The sequence below is a fragment of the Rattus norvegicus genome, chromosome 4 (assembly GCF_021556685.1).
Source record: "Rattus norvegicus strain SHRSP/BbbUtx chromosome 4, alternate assembly SHRSP_T2T, whole genome shotgun sequence".
In the NCBI taxonomy this organism is placed as follows: Eukaryota; Metazoa; Chordata; class Mammalia; order Rodentia; family Muridae; genus Rattus; species Rattus norvegicus.
Genome location: NC_141537.1, coordinates 157,504,865 through 157,530,926, shown reverse-complemented (window position 1 = coordinate 157,530,926; position 26,062 = coordinate 157,504,865). Strand labels below are relative to the sequence as shown.

The 26,062-nt window shown below is 44.0% G+C and overlaps 1 protein-coding gene across 3 annotated transcripts; it reads left to right on the top strand.

Moving 5' to 3' along the window:
- Klrg1 (killer cell lectin like receptor G1) lies at positions 1-26,062 on the top strand. Of its 3 annotated transcripts, XM_087659131.1 has the most exons (6): positions 1-49; positions 14,229-14,392; positions 17,408-17,512; positions 18,697-18,866; positions 23,618-23,715; positions 25,177-26,062. In XM_087659131.1, the coding sequence occupies exons 2-6, from the start codon at positions 14,230-14,232 to the stop codon at positions 25,286-25,288; spliced, it is 648 nt and encodes a 215-aa protein (XP_087515257.1). In that variant the 5' UTR covers positions 1-49; position 14,229; the 3' UTR covers positions 25,289-26,062.

Genomic DNA, 26,062 nt, shown 5'->3' with positions numbered 1-26,062 from the left:
GGCAGAGCAACGGGTGAAGGTTCTGGAATCCTCTACCAGACATTTGCAAGTAAGTGTATAAGGGAGTTTAGACAAGGCCGAGGAGGCTTGCCTCTTGGGCACCCTTTTTGTTTGTTTATTGCTTTTAGCTGAGAGTTGCCATACAGGTCGTGTGGTGGTGTGGTGGTGTGGTGGTGTGGTGGTGTGGTGGTGTGGTGGTGTGGTGGTGTGGTGGTGTGGTGGTATGGTGGTGTGGTGGTGTGGTGGTGTGGTGGTGTGGTGGTGTGGTGGTGTGGGAGTGGGTGTGGGGTTCTGTGGCTCTTGAACTGGAGGAGAGAGGACTCTAGTTGCAGAGAGGAGAGAGAAATTGCGTGGGGGTGGAGGAGGAGGGGGAGGGGGAGAGAGGGAGGGGGAGAGAGGGAGGGGGAGGGGGGAGGTTGAGGAAGGCTAACGGTGTCACCGAAAGCATTTTGCAGGTTAAATGAGGTAGCTTGGGACTTTGGGACTTGACCATGTTTTAAATTGAACACTTTTAAAACGCAACCGTGTCTGGATAGGCTTGGGTCATAACCTGACTCCAAGAGGTGGAGCTGTGAAGCAGGGTTGCGGCTCTTTAGATTAAGACATACTGAGCCAGCGGGGATTTCTGCATAGGCCGGGATTGGACTCAGATCAGCTGTGAGGGGGGTGGGGAAGGGGGGAGGCTGAGAAGGTGGCTCTTTGCTTTTCTTCCTTAGGGCCAGGAGGGGACACTTCGAGTGGAGGCGTGGTCCATTTCCTCTTTGGGAAACAGTGCTAGAGTGCGGTGTAGGAGGTTGGGTGGGGATAGGGTTGGGGGTAGGGGTGGTGAGCTGGCAAGGGGGCTGCGAGGGGCTAGGGGTGCTGTGCGGACAAGGAGGGGAGGGCGGGACTCAGCAGAGCTGGGCCAGGAAGAAAGAATGAGAAACAGGGAGGGATAGGAGGAAGCGCATTGAGACAGCCTGTGTGTTAGAGCTCGCCCTTTCAGTATTTGATCAGCGCTGGGAGACTGGCTCGGGAAGAAAGCTGTCCTCGGCTGGCAGCCCTTATAACACCCACAGAGAAAAGCTGCAGTTAGGTGTTCTCCAGCTACCTCGTTTTTGTTTTTTGTTTTTTGTTTTTTGTTTTTTTGTTTTTTTTGTTTTTTGTTTCCCTGCTGAGGGACAGGACTGAGCACTGGCAAGGAAGAGTGAGAGGAGACAGGGAGGGCAAGAATTAGAATTGTGTCTGTGAAAGGAAGAGACAAGCGGACAGGCCAGCTAGAGGAATGTGGATGAGGTGGGACACGAAGTATGGGCTACCCCTCCGGGTTTGCCTTTGTTCTGGATGAAGCTGTCAAAGTTTGGGGTTGTTTTGCGATACCATTATGAAGTCTGGTGGTCAACTTGGCAGATGGGTGTTGGGTCCAAGAGAAATCAGAGACAAAGGCTGAAAGAGTTACCTAGTAGCATACCAAAGCACATGCGGGCTTCCAGGCTCACAGAATACCTGTGACATCTCACAGCTCTGCTCACCCTGTCCCCTGTGGAGGGTACCCGCAGGCTTCACAGTGAATTAAAAAAAAAAAAAAAAAAAGAAGAATCAGCTTGATTGGGTATTGGTGTTGGGCCAAGACTTTGAGAGTCCGACCGTCAGTTCATTTATTTTAGCCATATTTAAGCACAGCCCAATTTTGGAAACAAGTTTTCTGATAACAGTTAACTCAGCCCAGTGAGTGGGGAGTAGACAAAGCTTAAGACGTGTTTACATTGAAGCTCTTTCCAAAGCACTTAGGGATTTGTTCACAGGATGGGTTCTTGTTGACTTAGAAACAGTGTTCAAGGGAGAGTGACTGAGGTAAACATAAGGCCTGTGGGAGTCAGCATCTGGCCTGACAGTCAGCGGTGCTCTTTCTTAAACAGACATAATGGGGAACCCAATTCTTCACCACCCTTCTCCTCTTATCCCCTCTTCCATAAATGTCCTAGAATGCTCAAGATTTAGAGGCAAAAGACCCGGGATAAGGAAAAGAAAAACTTTGGGAGACGGGGCAGAGCCTGCCTAACTAGACCACAAAGGACCGGCATTCCAAGAGGACAGTTAAATATCCCCTTCCTTTGAAGGATGCCTGAGGCTAACTTTCCTGGGTTCTTCAGAGCTTATCTGTGTGCACAAGCAAATTTTGCCCTCTACACTCTACCCTAAACTCCAGTTCATGGGCTTCCCCTCCCAAAGCTTGTCATTCCCATATAACCCTGCCGTTTTGGCAATGCACCCCCTCGGCTGTCTCTTGGTCTCTCTTGGCTCTCTTTGGCCTCCTCGCCCTTTATTCTCTTTCTCTCTCGGCTTACCAACATTCTCTCATGGCCCAGTTCAGGTTACCAGCCATGTTTAGTCTACTATTTTCTCACCGGTCTCTGGATTTTTCCAGATGCCTCTGGCTGTATTCTCCTTCATATCTACAATAAAAACCTTCCTCTCAACCACACCTTGGAGTGGTCATGTCCTTTCTCACCATATACGAGGGGAAAGCCAGAATTAGTGATCTCATAGCACTCGATTTTATCCCAGACATGTGACCAATGTCACAAGAAGGTGACTGGGCGAGAATTGAGCATCCTTAAATTCGGTTAGTTTAGGGCAGCCTGTCTGACCCTAAACCACACGAAGCATCTGACTGGGTGATAAGTTTTACTCAGTCAGGACATGTGTCCTGATAGCCTGAAAGACAGGTGCAGCCAGAGGCCAGTGTGGGTGTGGAAAAGCAGTAGCAAAGGCATGGGGGTCCCTGTGGGGTGATCTGTTCCTCGATGCACACACCCAAGTTTTAACACCATTTTCTGAGTTCTTAGAATCCAGGGTTCAAGAGGGACACTGATGAAGTGGCTTGTCCTTTGGGGTAAGAAATTTACTGGAGAGATTATTGTTATGAAATACAATTCAGCAACAGGTAGGGGTATCTGGTCGGCCCATGCCAATGTGTCTCCTTGAGAAATCATGCCACAGGAATTTCTTTGGGGGAAGGGAGGGGAGTGAGGGCTTGGTGAAGGGGTAGAGGCAGCCTGGAGCAGAGCCATGAGGGGAGAGAAAGGGCACAGAGGAAGACAGAAAGGACAGAAAGAGAGAAAAAGAGGCTTTTTATACATTACCTGCACCACCCACATACGGTGGCAGGTAATGGCCACAAGTGATGACTTAAGCCATATGTTCCAGGTTTCTGGGAGGAGCCTAGTGGCGTCGCCTGTAAGCTAATTGTGTGTGTGTATGTGTGTGTGTGTGTGTGTGTGTGTGTGTGTGTGTGTGTGTGTGTCTGTGTGTGTGTGTGTTGGTGCATTCAAAACATGATGTATATGTTGAGGTCAGAGGACAGCTTGTGGGAGTTGGTTCTCTTCCTCCACTGGGTGGGTTTGCCTTTTCTTTTTTTCCCCTTTTCTTTTTTTTTTTTTTGGAGCTGGGGACCGAACCCAGGGCCTTGCGCTTGCTAGGCAAGGGCTCTACCACTGAGCTAAATCCCCAACCCCGGGTTTGCCTTTTCTTACTGAGCCATCTTGCTGGTCCTTTTGGGGGAAATCCTTAGCTCCATGGGATGGTACATAGGTGGGGTCTCTGAGTTCAGTCCAATGAGGTCAAAATGAGGGTTCCCTCTTAAAAGCTTCGGAGAGAAGGGGTAGGTCCTATGGCAAGTAGGTGATTTGTATTGCTAGGTAGCAGGCTGAGGGGGAAAGTTCAGCCCCATACTTACCATGTGTCCATCACAGAGATGTGCCCCTCCCACCAGCCGATTGCCTAGCATGCTCATAAAGTGCTTTTCTGGAGAGAAGACCACGTGATTCCAAGCTCTTGGAATCCAAGTAGGACTCATTGCTGGTGCCATCTTGAAACGCTTCTTTCGTGTTTTCTTCTCATAGTTTTACACCTGGAAGTCTGTACCATTTGGAGTTGGCTGTTTTTGCACAAGCAGCCTTCTCTTTCATTTCTAGCTTTAAAAAAATGGTAGTTTTCTATATGCTAAAAATGGAATTTTCTGGAAAAAAAAGCCAAGGGGGGGGGGAATCTCACTTGAAGGGCAATCTGAGATGACAACCAAGGCCCTGATGGCATATTTTGCCTTTACCCTACTCTCCCTTGATAAAAACCCATTACATTACATTTCCTAAAGCTAACCACCTATTTTGGCCACTTCCTCTTCCTGAGGCTGATTACCAAGGTCCAGCTATCAAAGTATTGAAGTCCAGCAATCAAAAGCTCCCCTTTGGCTGCCCTAATTAAACATTTCATCCTACCTAACCCAGTTTTCCCTTTTTCTGTTTATAACCTGCCATTTGCCTAGGGTCATGTCTGTTTTCTCTTTATCCAGAGGTAGTCCTTTGCCCTTCAGGAGCATATGTCCCTTCCCCCTCTCCCTTGCCTTCTTTCTCTTCTCTATTGTCTCCTCTGACCTGTCTTTGTCCCTCTGGAGCAAATAAATCTTGGTCTTGGTGTGTCCTGTGCCAACTCTGGTCCTTTCACCATTCGCAATAAAGAATAAAATAAAATAAACAAAGAAATAAGCAGAACCCCTAGGCCTACATTTAATCTGGATGTTAAGGACTTCTGCAATGAAAGCTACATAGAGTAAAAGAAAGAAATCATGGAAGACACTCAAGGATGGAGAGCTCCCATGGTTATAGATCAGCAATGTTAGTTACTGTGTCCACGTTATCAGAAGCCGGTTTTAGCTGTCTGGGCCTTCTTTTTTGTTGATTTTGCTTAATCTTTCAAATGAGCTTAGCTTTCTCTCATTGTTCCTATGTTCTGTGTTTACTTCTGATCGCCATCATTGCCTTTCTTCTAACACTGGACTTTGTTTCTTCTTCTTCAAGGTGAAATTAGACTCTGTGTGCTTCAAATCTTTTGTCTTTTAAGGGGTGGTAGAGACCCTCTTGCTTTGTGACTCAGACCGACCTTGAGTTTAAAATGATCCTCCTCTTTCTGCCTCTTGAATGCTGGGACTATAGCGTATACTACAATGCTCCGTTCTTTAAAAAACTCATTATGGGATGGAGAAATGGCTTTGAGGTTAGGAGGGTTGCTTGTTCTTCCAGAGGACCTGGGTTCCAGCGCTCACACAACAGTTCACAACTGTCTGTAACTTCAGTCCCAGGGGACCCGAGGGCACTACAGACACACATTCACACATACTACTTGGTTTCATCCTGACCTGTAGCTAGAGTCTTCTTTATCTGTCGTGTGAGAGCTTTACCAACCTTAATGTCATTAACGAGCCAATTTTTAGTTTTTGTTAAATTTCCTACTATTATTAAAATTTGACTTGGGGTTACTTTTTAATTCTGGCCACTCTTCTGTTTCCTCTGGTTTTAATTTGCAGCTGTCTTTCTATCATTGACTTTTAAAGTCAGATTGTACTAATCTGTCTCCTATTCATCGAGAGCTGCAATAGCCCCCCCTAAGCATCAGATTGGCTGTTTAACAAACTCTCACATCCTACTTCACTTATTTTGTCTTATTATTTCTTTTATTTTAATGGCTTATGAGTCATTTAGAAGTGGATTTTAATTTCCAAACACTTTAACAATTGCTGAGATTTTTTTTTTCCTTGTTGATTTCTTTGATGCATGTGATACCCTATAGTGGGCATGTGAGATGGCTCAGACGGTGACGTTCTTTCTGTGTAAGCTCCAGTGACCTGGGCTTGATACCCAGAATGACCACAGTGCAGCATATGTGTGCTCCCAACCTCCCCCAACCCCCCACACCATTAATAAAGATGAAAATGTGCTAGCATTTCAAATTTATTAAAATGTATATTATAGCTCAATATACCATCTGTTTTTTATGAACTTTGTGTTTTTTCAGACTTGGAAAAATAACCCCCTGTATGCTCTACTTGTTCAATGTAATTCCAGGGTAAATTTAATTAGATCAAGGTGGGCAGTGGTGTGGTTGAAATGTTTTATATTATTATTGAGTTTTTCGAAGCTCAAGGACAATTTTGTTATGGACTAAAGGAAACCCCCCAGGGCAGGCAGGCTGTAAATTTCAACTGCTGCCTGGAGAGAGAGAGACTTGGAAAGAGGTAGGGAAAAAAGCCACATTGATTAAACTGGCTCTGAGGTCAGACAGTCTCCACAAAGTGAGGAGTGAGCGAACAGAGCCCTAGAGAGCATGAGGAAGCCCAGAATGCTCACTGTTAGGGAAGGAAAGGTGAAAGGAAGTTATTCTTGTCTGAGCAACGTGGAGAAGAACTAACTGAGCCTGGAAAGACACACAGAAGGGAGGTAAAGGCAAGGGTTTATCATCACAAGCCCTAGGCAGAGACTCAGCAAAAAAAAAAAAAAAAAAAAAAAAAAAAAAAAAAAAAAAAACATGTCCATTAGAGCATCCATCTACTGGGCCTCTAAGCTGGACTGTGCTGACCTCAGGATATTTTCAGGGTTTTAGATAGCTATTGAAATGGCTAAGATGACAGCAAAATCTCTCCCACATTGCTTCTCGAGAAAGAAAAGAGATAAACCCATTATTCATTTTGTAGGTTAAGCTGCCTCTCTTGGTTCCAGAAGGGCTCTGGGGTATAAAATTGAGCCAAAGTCCGAAGTCTTACATCTGGGCAGTAGTTTTTTTATCAAGAAGAAAATTGTTAGTGAGAAATAATTTCCTAAAATAACCTACTGATTGTTATTATTATTTTTATTACTACTACTACTACTACTACTACTACTACTACTACTACTATTTTGCCTAGTACCTTTGTCAGTTCTTGAGGAAAGAAATTAATTTTTTTTTTACATGATTATGTATTTGTTGATTTCACTTTAATTCAGTAAGCTTTTGCTTCTAATGTTTTGAAATTCTGAATTGGGCAAACATGTTCACTTGTAGTTGTTAATAGGCTCAGTACCATGACTAACTAACGTAATCATGAAAGGTATCTTTGTATAGGTCTATTTTGTTTTATGTTAATCTGACCATTTGTTACAGGCTTAGTAATGACTCCCCTTACCTTATAAGGCAAAAGGGACTCTGTAGTTGTGATCGACTCTGTGTGTGTGTGTGTGTGTGTGTGTGTGTGTGTGTGTGTGTGTGATCACTACATACCTAGTCTGGCTTGGAACTTGTGATCCTCCAACTTCGGCTTTCTAAGTGCTAAGATTATAGGCCTGATTCCAGGAAGAGACAGAGACCTGGGATAAGGGTGGCACCCAAGATCAAAGCGGGTATCCTTAGCTGAGACTCACAGCATTGGGGATAAGAAACCTGAAGAGGCCCCCTCCTGTGGCCAGCCAAGCAGGAACCCCAATGGAGCAATAGGCACACCAACACTCACAAAACTTTCAACCCCAACAGCCACCAAACTAGATAAGATGGATGAAGCAAAAGAAGTGCAGGCTGACAGGAACTGGATGTAGATCTCTCCTGAGAGACACAGCCAGAATACAGCAAACACATAGGCAAATGCCAGCAGCAAACCACTGAACTGAGAATAGGTCCCCCATTGAAGGAATCAGAGAAAGGACTGAAAGAGCTTGAAGGGGCTCGAGACCTCATATGAACAACAATGCCAAGCAACCAGAGCTTCCAGGGACTAAGCCACTACCCAAAGACTATACATGGACTGACCCTGGACTCTGACATCATAGGTAGCAATGAATATCCTAGTAAGAGCACCAGTGGAAGGGGAAGCCCTTGGTCCTGCCAAGACTGAACCCCCAGTGAACGTGACTGTTGGGGGGAGGGTGGTAATGGGGGGAGGATGGGGGAGGGGAAGCCCATATAGAAGGGGAGGGGCAGGGGTCAGGGGGATGTTGACCCAGAAACTGGGAAGGGAAACAATAATCGAAATGTAAATAAGAAATACTCAAGTTAATAAAGATTAAAAAAAAAAAAAGAAATGCAGGAATGGGGAATGGACCAGAAACTGAGGGAATGGCCAAGCAATAACCAACCCAACTTAAGACCCATTCCATGGGGCTGGGGATTTAGCTCAGTGGTAGAGCGCTTACCTAGGAAGCGCAAGGCCCTGGGTTCGGTCCCCAGCTCTGAAAAAAAAAGAACCAAAAAAAAAAAAAAAGACCCATTCCATGGGCAAGTACCAATCCCTGACACTGTTAATGATGCTCTGTTGTGCTTGCAGACAGGAGTCTAGCAAGGATGCCCTCTGAGGGGTTCCATCCAGCAGGTGACTCAGATAGATGCAGACACCTACAGCTAAACTGAATGGGGCTTGGGGACTCTTATGGAAGAATAGGAGGAAGGATTGTGGCCCCTAAGGTGGTAGGAACTCCACAGGAAGACCAACAGAGTGAGTCAACTAACCTGGACCTTCGGGGCTCTCAAAGGCTGAATCCCAACCGGAGAACATACAGGGGTTGGACCTAGGCTTCCCTGCACATAGGTAGCAGATCTGCAGCTTGGTCTTCATGTGGGTCCCAGAAAGTTGGAGTAGGGGTTAACCCAAAAGCTGTTGGTGGGTTATGTTCTGTTGTGTTCTCAGTGGGAAAGGTTGCACTTAGCCTCACAGAGTCTTGATGTGCCAGGGTTGGGGGATACCCAGAGAGGCCCCCAATCAGAGAAGAATGTGAGGAGAAGGATTGTGGGAGGGGAAGACCACTGAGTGGGATGTTAAAATGAATAAGTAAAAAAACAAAACAAAACAAAACAATCTCGATATGAGGGATTATGCTGGATTGCCCTTGTGCTTCCAGCAGGGGGAGCCAGTGACAGGGTCAGAAGACAGAGTTGCAACATTGGAAGCAGAAGGTGAAATGGGACTTTGAAGGCGGTGGACACAGGCAACCTCAAGGTTCTAGGACAACAATGAAGGACGTTGATTGGTTCCAGAGGGAAAGACCTCCTGCCAACTCAGTGACTGAAGGCTTCTGACCCTGGGAGCGTTAAGAAAAGTTTATGTTGTTTTGTGGCTCTTAAGTGTGTGATAGATGGTTTGTTACACTAATGATACTCTCTTTTCAGGCTTCTCTGTTTATCATTCACTGGCTTATATAGTCCTTTTGCGTGTAAGTGTGAGTGTGGAGTGTGTGTGGTGTATGTGTGTGCAGGGGTATGTGCACATGGAGGCCAGAGGAGGATGCTGAGTGCCTACCGTATCACACTTCTCCTTGGAGAGGGAGGGTCCCTTTCTCTCTGAATCTGGAGCTTGGATGGTGTCCAGCAAACCCCAGCGACTCTCCTGTCTCCACTCAGCACAGTATTGGGCACTGTAGATGTGCGCTCTTATACCTGACATTTTACATAGATGCTTTAGCTTTGAACTCATCACCTCACACGTGTGACAAGTGCTCTTACCAGCCCCGTGTAGATTTTTTTATAATTTATTTTTTTCATCTGGTGACTGTCCCGAGTTGTTCATCTCTATCCCCTATAACTTTAATTTTTTTCGAAACCTATTTTTAATGATGGTTCTTAAACGCTTTAACTTCTCTTGTAGCCCACCACACCAGAGGTAGTCGAAAGGAAAGGATACGGGGGAAGTGGACCTGTTTAGAAAGGTTCCCATCCGTGTTGTGTGGAAATCAGCAGTTCAGTTCACAGGTCAGCAGCGGCAGCTCGATCCACACTTCATGGATAACACCAGCAGTCCAGCTTGGTAGAGTCAGATTAGAAACAGCAGTGACCCAGCAGAGACAGCCCTGCCTCAGCCTTGGCTCCTCAGCAGGAGGAATGCAGAGTGACACCAGGAGAAGTTCTCATCTGTGCCTCTTTCAGGGAAGACTGGAGACCCACAACCGTACCAGCAAGCCAAGCTCCGCCCTGCCATTCATTGAGTCTTATTTATACCCTCCAGACATCACGTGTCCTTCACGTGTCTGAGCTCAGCTGACATCACTCTGCCAATCAGCCCAAGCTTTCGGAAGCTGCAAGTGAGTGCAGCACATCACCAGAAGTTTTTTTTTTTTTGTTTTGTTTTGTTTTTTTTTTTTTTTTTGGTACATTTTTCTCCATGGAGTCCCAACAAATGCAACTCACCTACACAGTACTGGGACGAATACAGCAGGTCGTTGGTCGTTAGCAAAGCATCCTTCATCACTGGTCCTTTCACATGCTTGCTTTAGCAGAACATCCTCTCCCTTGTGCCTGCTTCAGCGAACCGTTCCTTCACGAGTCTGCCTTAGCCTTTCGCCTTTGTCCATTTCAGCTAAATGTTCCTTCATGTGTTTGCCCCGGCAAAACCACCAACTGATTTCCCAAAGAACCCTTAAGTTTCTACTTCAACCCCCACTCCCTTGCTCGTGTGTGTGTGTGTGTGTGTGTGTGTGTGTATTTGTGCGTGTAGAGGTCAGAGGTTAATGTTGGGTGTCTTCTGCAATTGTTCAACCTTGTTATTGTTATTGTTATTGTTGTTGTTGTGATTATTATTATTTTGAGACAGAGTCTCTCACTGACCCTGTAGCTCATCAATTTGGCTGGCTGGCCCATGAGCCACAGGGATCTCCTGTCTGTATTATCCCAGCGTAGGGATCGCAGGTGCATGGCCACATGCGTGGCTTTTTATGTGGGTGCTGGAGACATGAACTCGGGTCCTTGTGCTTGCCAGGCAGGTACTTTACTGATAACTCACCTCCTTAGCCTCTCAATTTACTTATATTTTTTGATATTATCTTATGGCTTCTTCACTGAGCTTTCCTTCCGAATGTTCCGACTTGCTATTAGCCATATTCCGTTATTTTTAAAAATCATGACTATTATTCTGTAGTCTGTAAAACCACTATAAACTTACCCCCGACCAGCTTACAGATAAATGAGACTCAGACAATGGCTACTTTATTTGGCCTTGACAATTACTGGGGTGTCACCCCTAATCTACTCTCCTCACTGCCACCCTGGCTGCCACCCCAGGGTGTACCCCAGATACTTGAGGTCTCTCCTGGCCATGTGCTCACTGTCCGTATGTGTCCCCTCATGGTGACTTCCTCTCTCCTTTTCTTCCTCTTCCTCTTCTTGTCTCCCTCCCCAAACCAGGCCACCCCAAGCCCACCCCCTCCAGTAACTGGCCATAGCCAATTTTGTTTAGCCAATAGTTTTATATTGAGGAACCAGATTGCACAACAAAAGCTTGTAAACAGGAGAAGCCGCTTGCAGGCCTAGACCTTCAGATATAGAATTAAGCATTGCAACAACAGACCAAACCTCAACATTACTCCAGAATATCTGGCTGATTCTTTTTTTATAGTTGCCATTTCTCTGATGAAATTCTTCAGCCTTTTATTCATTCTGATCCTACTTTTTTTTTTAAAAGATGTATTTATTTATTTATTTTACTTATATGAGTACACTGTAGCTGTCTTCAGACACACCAGAAGAGGGCATCGGATTACAGATGCTCTTAACTGCTGAGTCATCTGTCCAGACCCTGATCCTACTTTTTAACAAGTGTTCAAACATATTTTTCTAAATGACTACAGTTCTTGCTTGCTGACTCTGGTCTCTATCTCATGGATGCTTCTTGCTGCTTAACCGTTTTCCCCCCAGAGTGTGGTTTAGAGGTGTTACGTCTTAGTGTCGGTTTGACCAGGGTGGACTCTGATGGTTAATGCTGCTTATCAACTTGACAGGATATATAGAGCAGCAGATCTCCCCACAGGGCTCGCATATCAGATATCCTGCACCTCAAATATTCACATTACGATTCGTAGCAAGCAAAATTACAGTTATGAAGTAGCAATGAAATAATTTTATGGTTAGGGGTCACCACAACATGAAGGGTATTAAAGGGTCGCAGCTTTAGGAAGGTTGAGAACTTTGCCCTAGAATCACCTAGGAGACACATCTCTGTGTGTGTGTCTGTGAAGGGTTTTCTAAACTGAGTTACTGAGATGGGAGGGTCCACCCAAATGTGGGTAGCATTGTCTATGAAGTATGGCCCTAGACTTACTAAGAAGGAAAACATGGGCAGAGCACCAGCTTCCTCTCTCCCTGTGCCCTGACTTGCACGTTCAATGAGCCCAGCTGTCTCAAGCTCCTGTCACCAGAACTTTCTACCATGACGGATGGATCACTTTCCTCTTATCTGTAAGCCTAAATGATGCCACCTCTGTGAGCCTAACCCCCCTGTGAGCCTAATTGATCACCCCCCCATGAGCCTAATTGGGGACCCCCCTCTGTGAGCCTAACTGTCCCCCCTCTGTGAGTCTAACTGACACCCCCCCCAGCCTAACTAACCCCCTCTGTGAGCCTAACTGTCCCCTCTTTGTGAGACTAACTAATCCCCCTCTGTGAGCCTAATTGTCCCCCCTCTGTGAGCCTAACTGACCCCCTCCCCCCTCTGTGAGCATAACTGTCCCCCCTCCCCCCACACTAAATATGCTTTTGTCAGCGATTTGACATGGCAATAAGGATATCAACTAATGTGCTGTGCATCCAGGCTAGCCTTGAACTCATGATCCTCCTGCCTCAGCCTTCTCAGTGGTGGAATTAAAAGCAAGCATCATCACACCAGTCACAGCATATGATGGAATTTCCTTCCCTTTTAACGCTGACTAATATTTTGCTACAAGTATAACTAATTTTGATATTAAGTTCCTTTTAATGGTGTTAGTATTGGTTTTCATGTCTGTGGCTAAGTCACCTGTGGACCTTTTCGGTGTTTTTCTAGGGATGTGGTGTGTGTGTGTGTGTGTATGTGTGTGTGTGTGTATGTGTGAGTGAGTGTGTGTATGTGTGAGTGTGTATGAGTGTGTGAGTGTGTGTGAGTGTGTGTGTGAGTGTGTATGAGTGTGTGAGTGAGTGTGTGTATGTGTGTATATGTATGTGTGTGAGTGTGTGTATGTGTGTGTGTGAGTGTGTGTGTATGGGTGTGTATGTGTATGTGTGTGTGTGAGTGTATGTATGTGTGAGTGTGTATGTGTGTGTATATGTGTGTGTGTGAGTGTGTATATGTGTGTGAGTGTGTGTGAGTGTGTATGTGTGAGTGTGTGTGTGAATGTGTATGTGTGTGTTTATGTGTGTGTGAGTGTGTGTATGTGTGAGTGTGTGTGTGAATGTGTATGTGTGTGTTTATGTGTGTGTGTGTATGTGTGAGTGTGTGTGTACGTGTATGTGAGTGTGTGTATGTGTGAGTGTGTGTGTACGTGTGTGTGAGTGTGTATGCGTGTGTATGTGTATATTTGTGTGTGTGAGTGTGTATGTGTGAGTGTATGTGTGAGTGTGTGTGTGAGTGTGTATGTGTGTGTATGTGTATATTTGTGAGTGTGTATGTGTGAGTGTATGTGTGAGTGTGTGTGTGAGTGTGTATGTGTGTGTATGTGTATATTTGTGTGTGTGTATGTATATGTGTGTGTGGGTGTATGTGTGGTGTGTGTGTGTGTGTGTGTGTGTGTGTGTGTGTGTGTTAGTACGCATAACAAGCACTATACTACCTCTGTTGACAGTTGCTGGCAGTGCAGGAGACTGTGCTGTAGAGATGAAGCTCTGTCTCAAGCCGGAGAATCCTAGATTTTAGTCACAGACCTGTGGTGGATTCCCCCAAGGTCTTTCAGGTACCTCCCAGTGCAAAGCTCTTATCAGTAACTGGACCATATAACTCCCAGCCACAGTAACAGTTCAGAATGCCAGCCTCTGACTCCTGCTTGGTGAGAGTGACTGCTACCCCGTTTATCCGATTCCTTCTCCCTGGGGAAGCCAGTGTGGAGAGTCCTGTTCACTTTACTCTCTCCTTTCTCAAAGATCACAGCCCTTTATGTTTTCTTACTTGAGTTTTTATTAGCCCTTCTCCTACCAGAAATAAACTGCTGGCACTTTAGAACTTGTTTTTCTTTGTAATTGTGTTCACATAGAAAGATAAAGCAATGAGAAAAGGTCAAGGTGTTCCGGGTAAGACAGTGAATGCTATGGCACACTCACAAAATACATGGGAGTCTGTCTCTTCCGTGAAATAGGCCCATGCAGCCACAATCCGTCACCCTAGCTTTTACTGGTACTCAAAAGGTCCACAGTATGAAGAAATCAGCATTAATTGGTGTCTGTCTTTTTTAGAAGGGAAAGAGGCTCTGTGATGAAGTCTAGGAACTATTCACATTTATTGCAGAGTCCATATACAAACTTCTGGGCCTGAGCACCATGATTCCCACAGAGCAAGATGAGCCTGCCAGTCAGCATGTATCTAGCAAGCATCTTCCGGGTGTGCTGACTTCAAAGGACAATTTGATTATCCATTTCTATAGCGGCCCTAGAACCTGCATCATTTCCTGACACATTTGCTTCTGTTTTGGTCAAGTCTCCTTGCTGCTACTTTACAGGATGGGCTGTTCCTCACGGGTGCTGATCTCACCCTGCTTACTGTCGTCACTCCCTGCTGAGTGTGAAGGGCGTTGGGTGGAGATGGCCGACAACTCTATCTACTCAACATTAGAGCTGCCTGCTGCACCTCGAGTCCAAGATGACTCCAGATGGAAGGTCAAAGGTGAGTTAGGCACGTCAGCACTGAAGACTGTGCGGAGGATGAGGAGAGGGGAATTACTGGGAGGAGAGGGTGCAGAATCCAGGACACTGTGAAGGCATACTTCAGGTTCAGTTTGCCACGCCGATCCGAGACATGGACTTTCGGTGTGGAGCGCTGCTGCAATGTCTCAGATGATTCTTCTCTAGGCTCCCACTCCTGGGATCCCAGCTCATGCCCCGCAAAGGCAATGCTATATTTTTTGTTATTTTTTCCTTTTATTCTCAAGGATTCTGTACATGCAGACAAGCGTGCCATTATTTATTGACCCTGACCTAAAGTCAGAGCTTCGTGAGAGGATTTTTCTGTAGTCAGGCTTTGATGGCGGCCATCCACCACGTACCTCTGTTTCTCTAACCACGGAGTGAAAAAAGCAACAGTTTTATTAAGGGCTAGTGGTAAGAGTTGTTGAGATGAGAAATGGATTCACGCATGTAGATTTGTTTCCTGTTTCTTCTCTCTTTCTTGGGGTGCGACTCAGTGAAAGGCATTGGATGCTAAAGACTGCTGGCTAGAGATCTGTGGACTCAGAGATCATCCACGACACCTACAAACCCCCCCTTTTTATGCAGATTCTGTCTGAGACAGGGGTCGATGTAAATGCCAAAATTAATCTTTGGTTTTACACGTTGAGCAGGTGACTCCAAGAGACACTATCTCTTTTATAGTTTTTAAGATTTTCTCTGTTTTTTTACCACCCTTTTCTCCCTCCTTTTTGTTAAAATTTTTATGCACCTTTTGAAAACATTGCCATGTTTTCTAAATCATGGGCATTTAGATTTATTTCTGTTTCTATAAACTATATAGAGCTACACATCACTGTATGTGTGATTTTTTCCTTTATTGTATCTGCTCTAATTCGTGAGGGATAGAAGTGTTAAGTCAAAGGGAATGTGTATTTTGAAGTATAGAACTTAATTAATAATATGATATGTTATTTATTTATTTATTAAATATATTTTAAGTAAAGAACCTAATAATTAATAGTTGGAACTAATATATACATAAAATAAAATAAGTAAAATTTTTGTTTTACTTTAAGTTGGATGGTGGCTACCCAAATACAACTATAATCTGATAACATTTTCTTTCATTTGGCACACAAATAAATGAGGGCTTTTAATTTCATTAAGAAGTCATTTATGCAGCTGGGCTTGGTGGTGCTCACTCAGGAAGCAGAGGCAGGCAGATCTCTGAGTTCAAAGCTAACCCGGTCTACAGAGCATGTTCCAGGGCAGCTAGGGTTACACAGAGATACCCTGTCTGGGGTGGTGGGGGGTAGGCATAAATGATAAAAAAGTCATCTATGCTACAAATCTGATATACTTTTTAATTTTTAATTTTAGTTTTATTTTTTGAGATAGGGTCTCTCTATGTAGTGCTGGCTACACCCTGTAGATAAGGCTGGCCTCAAACTCAAAGGGATCCACCTGTCTCTGCCTCCCCAGTGCTGGGGTTAAAGGTGAAGTTTTTTGTTGTTGTCTTATTTCATTAGAATCCCAAGACACTTGGGATTCATGAGTGAAAGCATTTGCCACGTTGAACTCTTACTATAAAATTACTTTAAGAAATTGAGACTCTTTCATCGATGGGAATGTGTTAAGAACAATTTACCTAAAACTTGAGCAGGTACATGGGACTACAGTAGGAAAATTAAAGTCTCTCTCTCTGAGACAGAATCTCATGTAGCCCAAGCTGACCCCGAATTTGCTGGGGTGACTTTGGATCACGGATCCCTCTGGTTTTAGGCTCCAAATGCCACCACTACAGGTCTGGGCTACCACATCCAGCTCCAAAATAATTGATTTATTTCAAGATAAACCGAAGGAATGCAAAAGAATCTTTACAGTTTTTCTTTACACGTGCTTCCCATGCCATCAAATGATAAGACACCTATGATTTTTTTAAACAAATATCTGAGAAGAATACTTTCATTTTTAAACTGGAAATACAGTATTCTTAGACGAAGTAGCCACGTAAGTAATAAGACACAGTGCTCAACCCTCAAAAACAAGGGCAACCTAAACTTATGGTACATCGAATAGTTTCTTGCAAAACAAGGTGAATTTTATCAAGTTCTTCTGAAAAGAAGAAGAACTTGGTTTTGTTTATTAAAACTTCGTTTTACTTTATTTCAGCTTAAATTTTATACTTGATCGTAGCCAAAAGACCGAGAAGCCATCAGTTTAAAATTTTATTTATTTAAAAATTGAGTGCCAGAGTCAAATTATAATAATAAATAAAAATTTAAAAAAAGCAAAAGAACCTCTCCTTTTGCTTCTGCTCCTAACCACCCATTTCCTCTTTAAAAGGGAAAACACTATCAAATGCCCAGATGGACTTCCACATTTGATCTTGGCCTAAAGGCTGAGAAGTGCTTTTGGATAGACATCAGTGATATCAGGAAGCCTTTGTTCTGAGGAATATGCCTTTCTTTTAATTATATATTTAAAAATCACTTCCTATTGACTTTAAAAGAATCCCTCTTCAGAAGCTATATATTTCATGGCTATAAATATATCCTGCTGATTTTTGGAGGTTTTTTTTTTTTTTTTTTTTTTGGTTGATAGGTGTAGACAGGTGACCATCATTCAGACATTACTGCCACAGGTAACTTTATGTGTGTATCTCACACATGTGTGCCTGTCTAGAAAAATGTTACTCGAGGAGAAATTGCTGGGCCAAAAGGCAAAATGCTTTTCAATTCTGGTAAATCATTCCAAATTGTCCTTCGATCTCTAACAGGTGGAGCTTGCTTATCTACTCGATAGCTCTCTGTCCTAGTGAGAGTACAGAAGCCACAGTTGCAAAGCCAAGGTTTCCCTTTAACTGGAGAACAAGTGCTCACCCTAATCAGGAGAGGAACCTGTGTGGCCTGGGTTCCTGTCCCTCCAGGCAGAAGTGCTTCAAGATACAGAGGTTCTTGCCTGAGCCTCTGCTCACGGCTCAAGGCTTTTGCTTTGGGTTGTGTCTCTGCAGCTGTCTTACACCGACCCTGTGTTTCCTACCTTGTGATGGTGGCTTTGGGGCTTTTGACTGTGATTCTCATGAGTCTACTGTTGTACCAACGGACTCTGTGCTGTGGTGAGTGCTAACTTCACCTCCAAATTAACCTTTCCCTTTATATTATAAAGCAAGACGACTGTTAGTGGCAGGGTTTTACAGACTCTAGTAGAGCATTCATAGGATTCAGTCACACTCTGCACTTTGTACTCAGACCCTAACTTCCAGCAGAGAAACTCCCAGGAAGTTGGAACTTTTCTGATCCAGGCTGATTTTGCCACAGTTGTCTGGAAAAGGCATGAGGCCACCAAATGCAATTTGACACCTCAGTCTGAAAACTTCAACCCTGGTGCTGTGCACACATACACAGCCTTCCCTCAGGAAGTTACCTAAACTTAGTGAGACTCAGGAAGCTTTTCTTTTTTTTTTTTTTTGGTTCTTTTTTTCGGAGCTGGGGACCAAACCCAGGGCCTTGTGCTTCCTAGGCAAGTGCTCTACCACTGAGCTAAATCCCCAACCCCTCAGGAAGCTTTTCTTAACTTCCAGTTCCCAATCTAGAATATGTATGTGTACGACAGATGTTCATGTATGTACGTGTGTCCTTTGGTGGGATGACTTATGGTGATTTTATGCAAATGAGTCCCATGGAAGGAAAAAAACCCCAATTGTGGAAACTTATTTGAAGTCCCCAAGATGCTTACACAATGGCCATTCATTTCAAGCACTTTAAAGGAAGGAGGATTGTATTTTCTAGAGGAAAATGTGCTTTTCTGTCAGAAAAAAAAATGTTTAAGTAGTAACTTTGTCTGAAGATGATTTTTTTAAAATTTCTATTGGTTCCAGAGACCACATCTGTTGGCACTTTCTGGCTGGCCTCCTTTTTCCTGTACACCTCATGCATGCTGTCTTGATGTCCTGAAGGGTTCTGAACACTGAATTCATGAACTCCGTGAACTCACTGGGGGCTATACAGACAGTACATAGACATGTACCATGACAGCCCATGCATCCGTTATGCGCTGTGTGTGTATCACATGGATACAGATCATTTTCAGTGTATATGTACTCCACAGGCTGAGCAGAATCCATGCCTGCCTAGTGGAAAGTACTTCAGAGTGATGAGTTGGACATGGTGAACCATTCAGTATTTGACAAGGGGAAGGGCAAGGTAGACACTGGAGAGGCCATGTTCTCCTGTATCTCCTTTTTACTTTCCAGGATCATTTGGTCCACAAAGATGCGAACTGCATCCTCTTTCCTTCTAGGCTCCAAGGGCTTTATGTGTTCCCAGTGCTCCAGGTGCCCCAACCTCTGGATGAGGAACGGGAGCCACTGTTACTACTTCTCAATGGAGAAAAGGGACTGGAACTCTAGTCTGAAGTTCTGTGCAGACAAAGGCTCGCATCTCCTTACATTTCCGGACAACCAGGGAGTGGTAAATGAAAACATATAGAAAATATAGAGCTATTTTTCCCTTCCTCTCTTCCTCTCACCTCCTCTATTCCTTCCCTCCTTTGAGATGACGTCTTCCTATATAGTCCAGGCTGGCTATGAACTTGTGGTTTTCCTGCCTCAGCCTTCTAGCTCTCTCTCTCTCTCTCTCTCTCTCTCTCTCTCTCTCTCTCTCTCTCTGTGTGTGTGTTTAAATATTCATTTATCTACTTTGTGTATGTATTTTTTTAACAATTGTTTATTTATGTGTGAATTTGGACATTTATTTATTTGTCTATGCACGTGTCTGCACGCACATGCCTTGGTGTGTTTATGGTATGTATATGTGCTTGTATTTGCCTCTGTGTGTGTGTGTGTGTGTGTGTGTGTGTGTGTGTGTGTGACAGAGGGGAGATGCTGGTAACCACTGCAGAGGAACTAGACGTAGAACACAAGCCGAGTTAAATGAGGGATGAAGTCCTGAAATACAGAGGTCCAGTTCTCTGAGGAAGTGGGTGGAACTTGGCAAGGACAGGCTCAGGGACAAAGGGACTACAGATAAGCACTTAAATGTCCTCTGCTGAGTGTTTTTTATTCACTGGATTTTAGTAAGTTCCAGATTGGAAACAACGTCTAGAAAGTTCTATTAGAAGAAGAGAACACAGGAGGTGGGGGTGAGGCTCTGTTTCCTACAGCCCCCTCAGCTCCTGTGCACCCAGAGTCTCTCCAATCTGTTTGAGGAGCTGACATCCTGGCACAAACTTGACCAACCTCAGTTACAATTCACACATAAGACAGTAAGAAATCTTAGATGATTTTTGGTTTTGATACTGCGGTTTTTTTTTTAATTTGATGGGAGAATAAAATCAAACCACAGAGAATAGTTCATTAATAATTGAGAGCTAGGGGTTTTGTAGCATGGGTTGGTTTCAAACTCATGATGTCCTGGGCTCAGCTTTCCATTCAGACTAATCTCCTGGGATTCAAGGAGTTCACCACAGTCCTGGATTGACACTGCCTATTTTGAGTAAAGATGAGCTATTTAGTTTATTTTCTCTCAAAAGAACACTTATGCGCTTGAAATTCAGGAAGGATCTAAATTCCAAATCCTTCCTCAGAAATGTGCTTTTCCTTTATTCTTTCTCTAAGCCAAGTGGCAAGATATACTACATAGCCTTGTTTTCTGGAACTTACTATAGCAGCTTTGAGCACCTGATTGAAGTCATTAGCAAAAGTGAGGAACTAGCTGGAAACATTTGCCCCTAAACTCTGACAGAGCAGCAGTGAGTCACAACACGAGACAGTGCAACAGAGAATCAAGTATAGCAGCGCCATAAACTACCTCATGTGCACAGGAGACATGCGCCCAGGAGAGCCAGAAGAGCTAAGACAAGGAGTATCTGGGAGTTGAGGCCGTCTTTGTGCCCGGAGGATTCTTGAAGGATTTTGTGTTTTCTTTCTTTGTGTTTCCTGGATCATGTGCCCACTGTGGAGAGTACTCTGTTGAGTTAAGTCCACTACTTTTCCAAAGTCAAGACTTTTTTGTTTGTTTTTTTTTAAACCAAGAGCACTTGGTTACAGTCAGAGTTGGAGGGTGCCAAGTGCCCCTGCTACATTTATTTAATAAACCCCTGCTACATTTAATAAAGCTACTGATAAGTAATTTCCCACATTCCTGTGAATTCTTACTTGATTTTTTTTTTTTTTTCACTTTTGGTCAATGTCTCTCAAGTCAAAACAACCTGTACAGATTGGTAGAGTCCATTGCCCCTGTGTACTCTTTTGTTCTCAGGCAAGACTTATTTTATTATGGTATGAGCAGTACACCTAGCTTCATGTGTGTCTGGAAAGACCATATTTAAAAACAAAATTATGGATGTGGTGACCCATACTGGTAATTCCTCCACTCTGTAGCCTGAAGTCAGAGAAGCTTATGCTCTGGGACAACACAGCCTACAAACCGAGACTCTGACCACCAATACAAGTCTATTAAAACTGAAAAAATTCAGGTCACAAAATAGTTCATTGAGGAAAGGTGCTTGCCACTAAACCAGACAGCCTGAGTTCAATCCTGGAACCTCCACACATGCGAGCTGTGGTGAGCCCCACTTAATCTAACATTTTTTTGGTTCATTTTGGTTTTTGCGGTGTTCCCCTTTTTTGGAATCCAAGCAAACATTGCCTGCTCCAGAAGTGTCAATCTCTTTGGGAGATAAAGAGTTCTGAGCTAACACCTTTAGGCATACATTTATGTTTCTTCTATTTGACACATGTACACGTGCCCACATACCCTAATCAAACAATCAGGAGGAGAGAGAAAAATAATTTTATTTGTGTTTGAAGGCCTTGTTCATGTGGGATGATATTCAAGAGAAATTTTTGAACATCTGGGTTCACCTTGAGTAGGAGGACTAGTCATGTGGCTTAGCATCGTATGGGACTTGAGCATAATAAACCAGCACAAGAAGAGGTGCTCTTTCCTGCCCTGCAAGATGCCTTCCCACTTCAGTGCCTTATTAGCTCTGGTCCTCCTTTGGAGAGGATGAGAAAACGCAATGAAGATGTTCCTTCTCTCTTGTGGTTATGGAGACAGTACCACAGCCTTGTATGTACTAGGTAATCAATCGCTTCACCACTGAACTTCACAGCTCCAGCCCAAAAAGTGAAAGGTTTTCTTAAAAAGCCAGGAGAGGCACCCACATGTCTCCTTCAATATAAGCAACCATTTTAGACAGTGGGCCCACAAATGCCAACTTGAGCACTGGCCTATCACTTTGTCCAATCTCTTCTTTCTCCTTCATTCTCCCATGCTACCTCAGCGTGCAGTCAGTACTCACAAGAGGCAGAGGGTATGGAGATTTGTACTTAGGATAGCATGAGCCTGATGCCAAAGTTTATTCTTCCACAAATACTACATATGAGTAAGGTATTTCCTATATTTCTTCAAGGTGTTGAGACTCTTGTAAGCAAGAGTTCTTGCCATTATAGTGGGAAATTTTAGATGAGACAGCCAACTAAAGACATAAATAAATATGGTAATTAGTGCTTTAGAGAAAATGCACAGTTTGATGGGACAGTGACTGGACATTGCTCTACATGGACCCTTCAGAAGGAAGGCCAAGGCCTATACAATGACGGTCATAGAAAATCCAGGGTGCAGTACAGGCTGTGCAAAGTTCTAATGCAAGAATGCTCTTGGCCTGTTACAAAAAGGAGAAAAGAGGGCAGATGGGGCTAGAAGTTGGTGAACGAGTGATTGGCAGTGCCCAGATTATGCAAGCCTTTGTACGTGTAGATTTTTAGATTTTAAAACCTGAAACCTAGTGAAGATAGGATAGAGGTGCTTCTGGCCTTAGTAGAGAGCACAGAAGAGTTTCCAACTGTTTGCTGTCCCTGGGCATGCAGAGAGAACTTAGGCCTTTGACTCTCTTCGTGCTGGGAAGGATGCAGTCAGGCAAGGGAGAGCTGTCTACAGCTGAGCCCTCACATTCTTTCTCCTCAGGTGGCCTCTTCTAGGACCAGAATAAAAATGACCCCCAATTGAGACATTTAGGAGCATCATCATAATAGAATTGGTATTTCACTGGACCTTCTTAATTTCTGAATAAAAGACAATTTCCTCTAAGGAAATGATTCCACAAACACCAATCTAAAATACCATAAAAAGGTAATTCAAGTAGTTTAGTCCAAATTCAATTAATTAAGCTGTCACTGGAAGATATTGAAAATGTAATTATTCATTACATGAATGTTACCTTAACAACAAAAATCCATCTTTGTGGATTTATTCTTTTTTCTGGTTAATGCGGTGAGCTGTTCCCTGAGGGCATAAACATCTTCACTGGACTGTACTACTACTGTACAGAGCAAAGCATCGTTCGTCCCATCCCAAGGGGTACACACAGGGGTGCACTTAGTTTAAGTCGGCCTAAAGGCCCATTGAAAATGAGAGCCTTATGGGGGACACAGAGCATATCACTGAGTGAGTGTAGCTGCGGCTGGTGGTGTGGATAATGAGTGAGGTGAATGCTCCTGCAGCAGGGTCGAGCTTCTTTCTGCTGAGTACCTATCAGGCTCCATCTAATCAGAAAGGAAGTGGCAGTCCAGACGGATCTGACCCAATATCTTATCTGTTATGTTGTGAGCTGTACTTATAAACTGAAGGTCAGTTCTGCGAGGCAGCTCCTCATAATAGATAGACCTTAGTTAGAACCAGGAGCCCCATTAGAATTAGAAGGGAAAGAGGGCTTAGTTAACTGAAGTGGTTGTTTGCCTCAATTTCCTTCATTTCTGTAAGATCCCCTAGAGCGAATGGCTTAAACAGTAGGCACAGTTTTGGAGATTGGGATGTCTAAAGTCAAGGTTGCTGCTTAGAGCCTCTTTCAGCTCATCTGAGTGTCTTGCCTTGGATCCTCCCTGTAGAGAGAGCTGTAGCTCTGGTCCCTTCTTATTTTAAGGCTGTAGCATTGTTTCATGGGGGTACCTTCTTATGACCTCACCTAAGCCTGAACAACTTGAGGCTATCCACTTTCAGATGACTTCAGAGGTTATAGTTTCAACAGATGAATTTTGGCTTAAATAAACATCCAGTCCTCACCCGGGTCTGAGAGAGACAGAGATAGACAGAGACACAGAGAGACATAGACAGAGACAGACAGAGAGACACAGAGAAAGGATAAGGATGATATGTGATTCACTCAAGGGGTCCCGGGTGTCTTTGTTATCTTTATTCACTGTCTTCAATCTTTCTCTTAGAACCTGTTCCAGGAGTATGTGGGCGAGGACTTTTACTGGATTGGCTTGAGGGACATCGATGGCTGGAGGTGGGAAGATGGCCCAGCTCTCAGCTTAAGGTAAAGTGTTTGAGGAGTGAGGCAGTGAAAGAAGAGGAAGAAGGAAGGAAAAACCCAGGGAAACAGAAGGAAAAGGACAGACAGCAAAGGGTGAAAAGGAGAGGTAGTGGGATGGGTGTGGGTGTGGATTGGTGGGTGGATGAGGGTGGTTGGGAGTGGGGGATGCTTCCCCAGCATGAGAGGACAGTAGCAGGGACCTTCCTGATTGGGTGACTCCTGGCAGGGCAGAGGGCTGCCTGTATGGCTTTGACTAGCAATCAGGCCATTTCTGCTACAATGACTGACTAGCAACCAGGTTCTTTATTTATACAAGGTTCACAGGACAGACAGACCAATGATTATCCAAGTGGTACAGAATGTGTTTGACTTTTCATTACATGTTCAGGGTTACGAGTTCAGTTGCAATTAGAATATACAAACAAAAGGTGAATCTCTTCCTCCTCTCCCTCCTCCTCTTCTTCCTCCTCTTCCTCTTCCTTCTCCTTCAACTCTTCCTCCAACTCCTTCTTTGACCTATAACTCCAATGTAGAGAATCTAAAGAATGTCTTCACTAAAGCAAACACATTTAATACATGGCTTCCTGCTTTTAGGATGGAGGATTTGAAAGCCCTTCAAACAAACAGAAACGATGTGAACTGGTCCTTTTATGAGCAGCAAACATTAATACCGAACTTCTATTGCTATCTCATCATGTACTCTATAAAGTAGTTATTTTAGTCAAACTATCTTACTTTCTGAGTTTTATTCCTTCAGGGGTGTACCCAGTATGAACCCTTAACTTTAAACTACTTTTACAAAGATCTCGAAGTCTATAATGAGAAGAGATCTTGAACCTGTAGCCCATCCCCTGGTCAGTCAGAGTTAGCTAATTGCCTCTGTTTACCCTGCATCAATGATGCTGTGTGCATTAGCGCAGGGACAGATACCCCTCGCAGACCCCTGGAGAAATGGCCTCCTCTGTGCTAATCTGTGCTTAAGATCTCCAAGGCATAAAGAAGGCCCCAATAGTGCCAGATAAAGTGAATTTTAGCATTTTCCTAAAAAGACTCAGACATAATTTTCTCTGGAAAAGACATAAACTGAATCACAATGCCAAAATCCCCCAAGAGTACAACACTCAGAGACCAAAAGCCAAAATTAGAGACAGGACAGCAATGTGAGCAAGCCACCCTCTCAGCTTTCCTGGAACTGTACTGGCTTCAGGACCCTCTGTTTCTAGTGGGTTTGGCTGTGCCACAGAAGATAAAGGAACAAAGACAGGAAAGAAAAACGGTGATCATAGGAAAGGACAAAAATGTGGTGACATGTTCAAGGGGACAATAAACAGCTTATTCTCTGACTGCTTTGGTGCAGGGGCGATCTGAGGAGACTAGATTCATTCCACTTCTTTTCGTTCATGCCTTTTAAGTCTTCTACCTTACAGGTTACCGAAAGTGACCAATGCCTCTGCTTTCTTACAGCATTCTCTCTAACAGCGTGGTACAGAAGTGTGGCACCATCCACAGGTGTGGCCTCCACGCCTCCAGTTGTGAGGTTGCTTTGCAGTGGATCTGTGAGAAGGTCCTGCCCTGAAGGATTCCACTGTGTCCCAAGCCTCAGATCTGCCACATGTCTTCAAAAAGAGGGAATGGGCATGGGGAACCTCTGTTCACAAAGGTGTCTTTAGCAAATGCCAAACCTGTTATGATATGCCATTAGACAGGCGTTAGCATTCCTTCCTGGGAGCTGGCATTTTTCAACTGGGCTTTCTCAGTCATGTTAGCCATTTAAAGCCTAAATCTGGGCAAATGAAATAGATAAAATTTATTTTGATGGCTCTTACTGCACAAACTCACCCTGGCTTTCTCATCCCATACTCTGCCATATCTATCAAAGATATGTGCAAAACTATTCATCTGCAGAAGAACCCCCACCACGGTCAATAACACATTACATAGACATCGAATAGAGACAGAAAAGCAAACACCTCCTGTTCTCACTCCTGCTTGGAAGCTGAAGTAGCTCAAGCCTGAGGTGTAGGGAGAAGTGCAGTGGTTACCAGAGTCCAGGAGACTGAAGGGATGGTAGAGGTTGGTTAATGGTTTGGCTGGTGTGGGGTGACCATCATGATTAATGATTGTTGTATGTTTGCCAATATGTTGTGAACTTCCGGATAGCGAGGTGGAAGGACCGTGGGTGTTACCAAATGCCTGCAGGAGAGATGTGCTGAGAACCCTGACTGGATGATTTCCACACACATTGAAATATCACACTGTGCCCCATAAATGTGTACAATCATTATCTATCCCTAATTTCCCTAAAAATTAAAGAAGTCCCAATTAAAATAAAAAATACCTTTCTGCTACA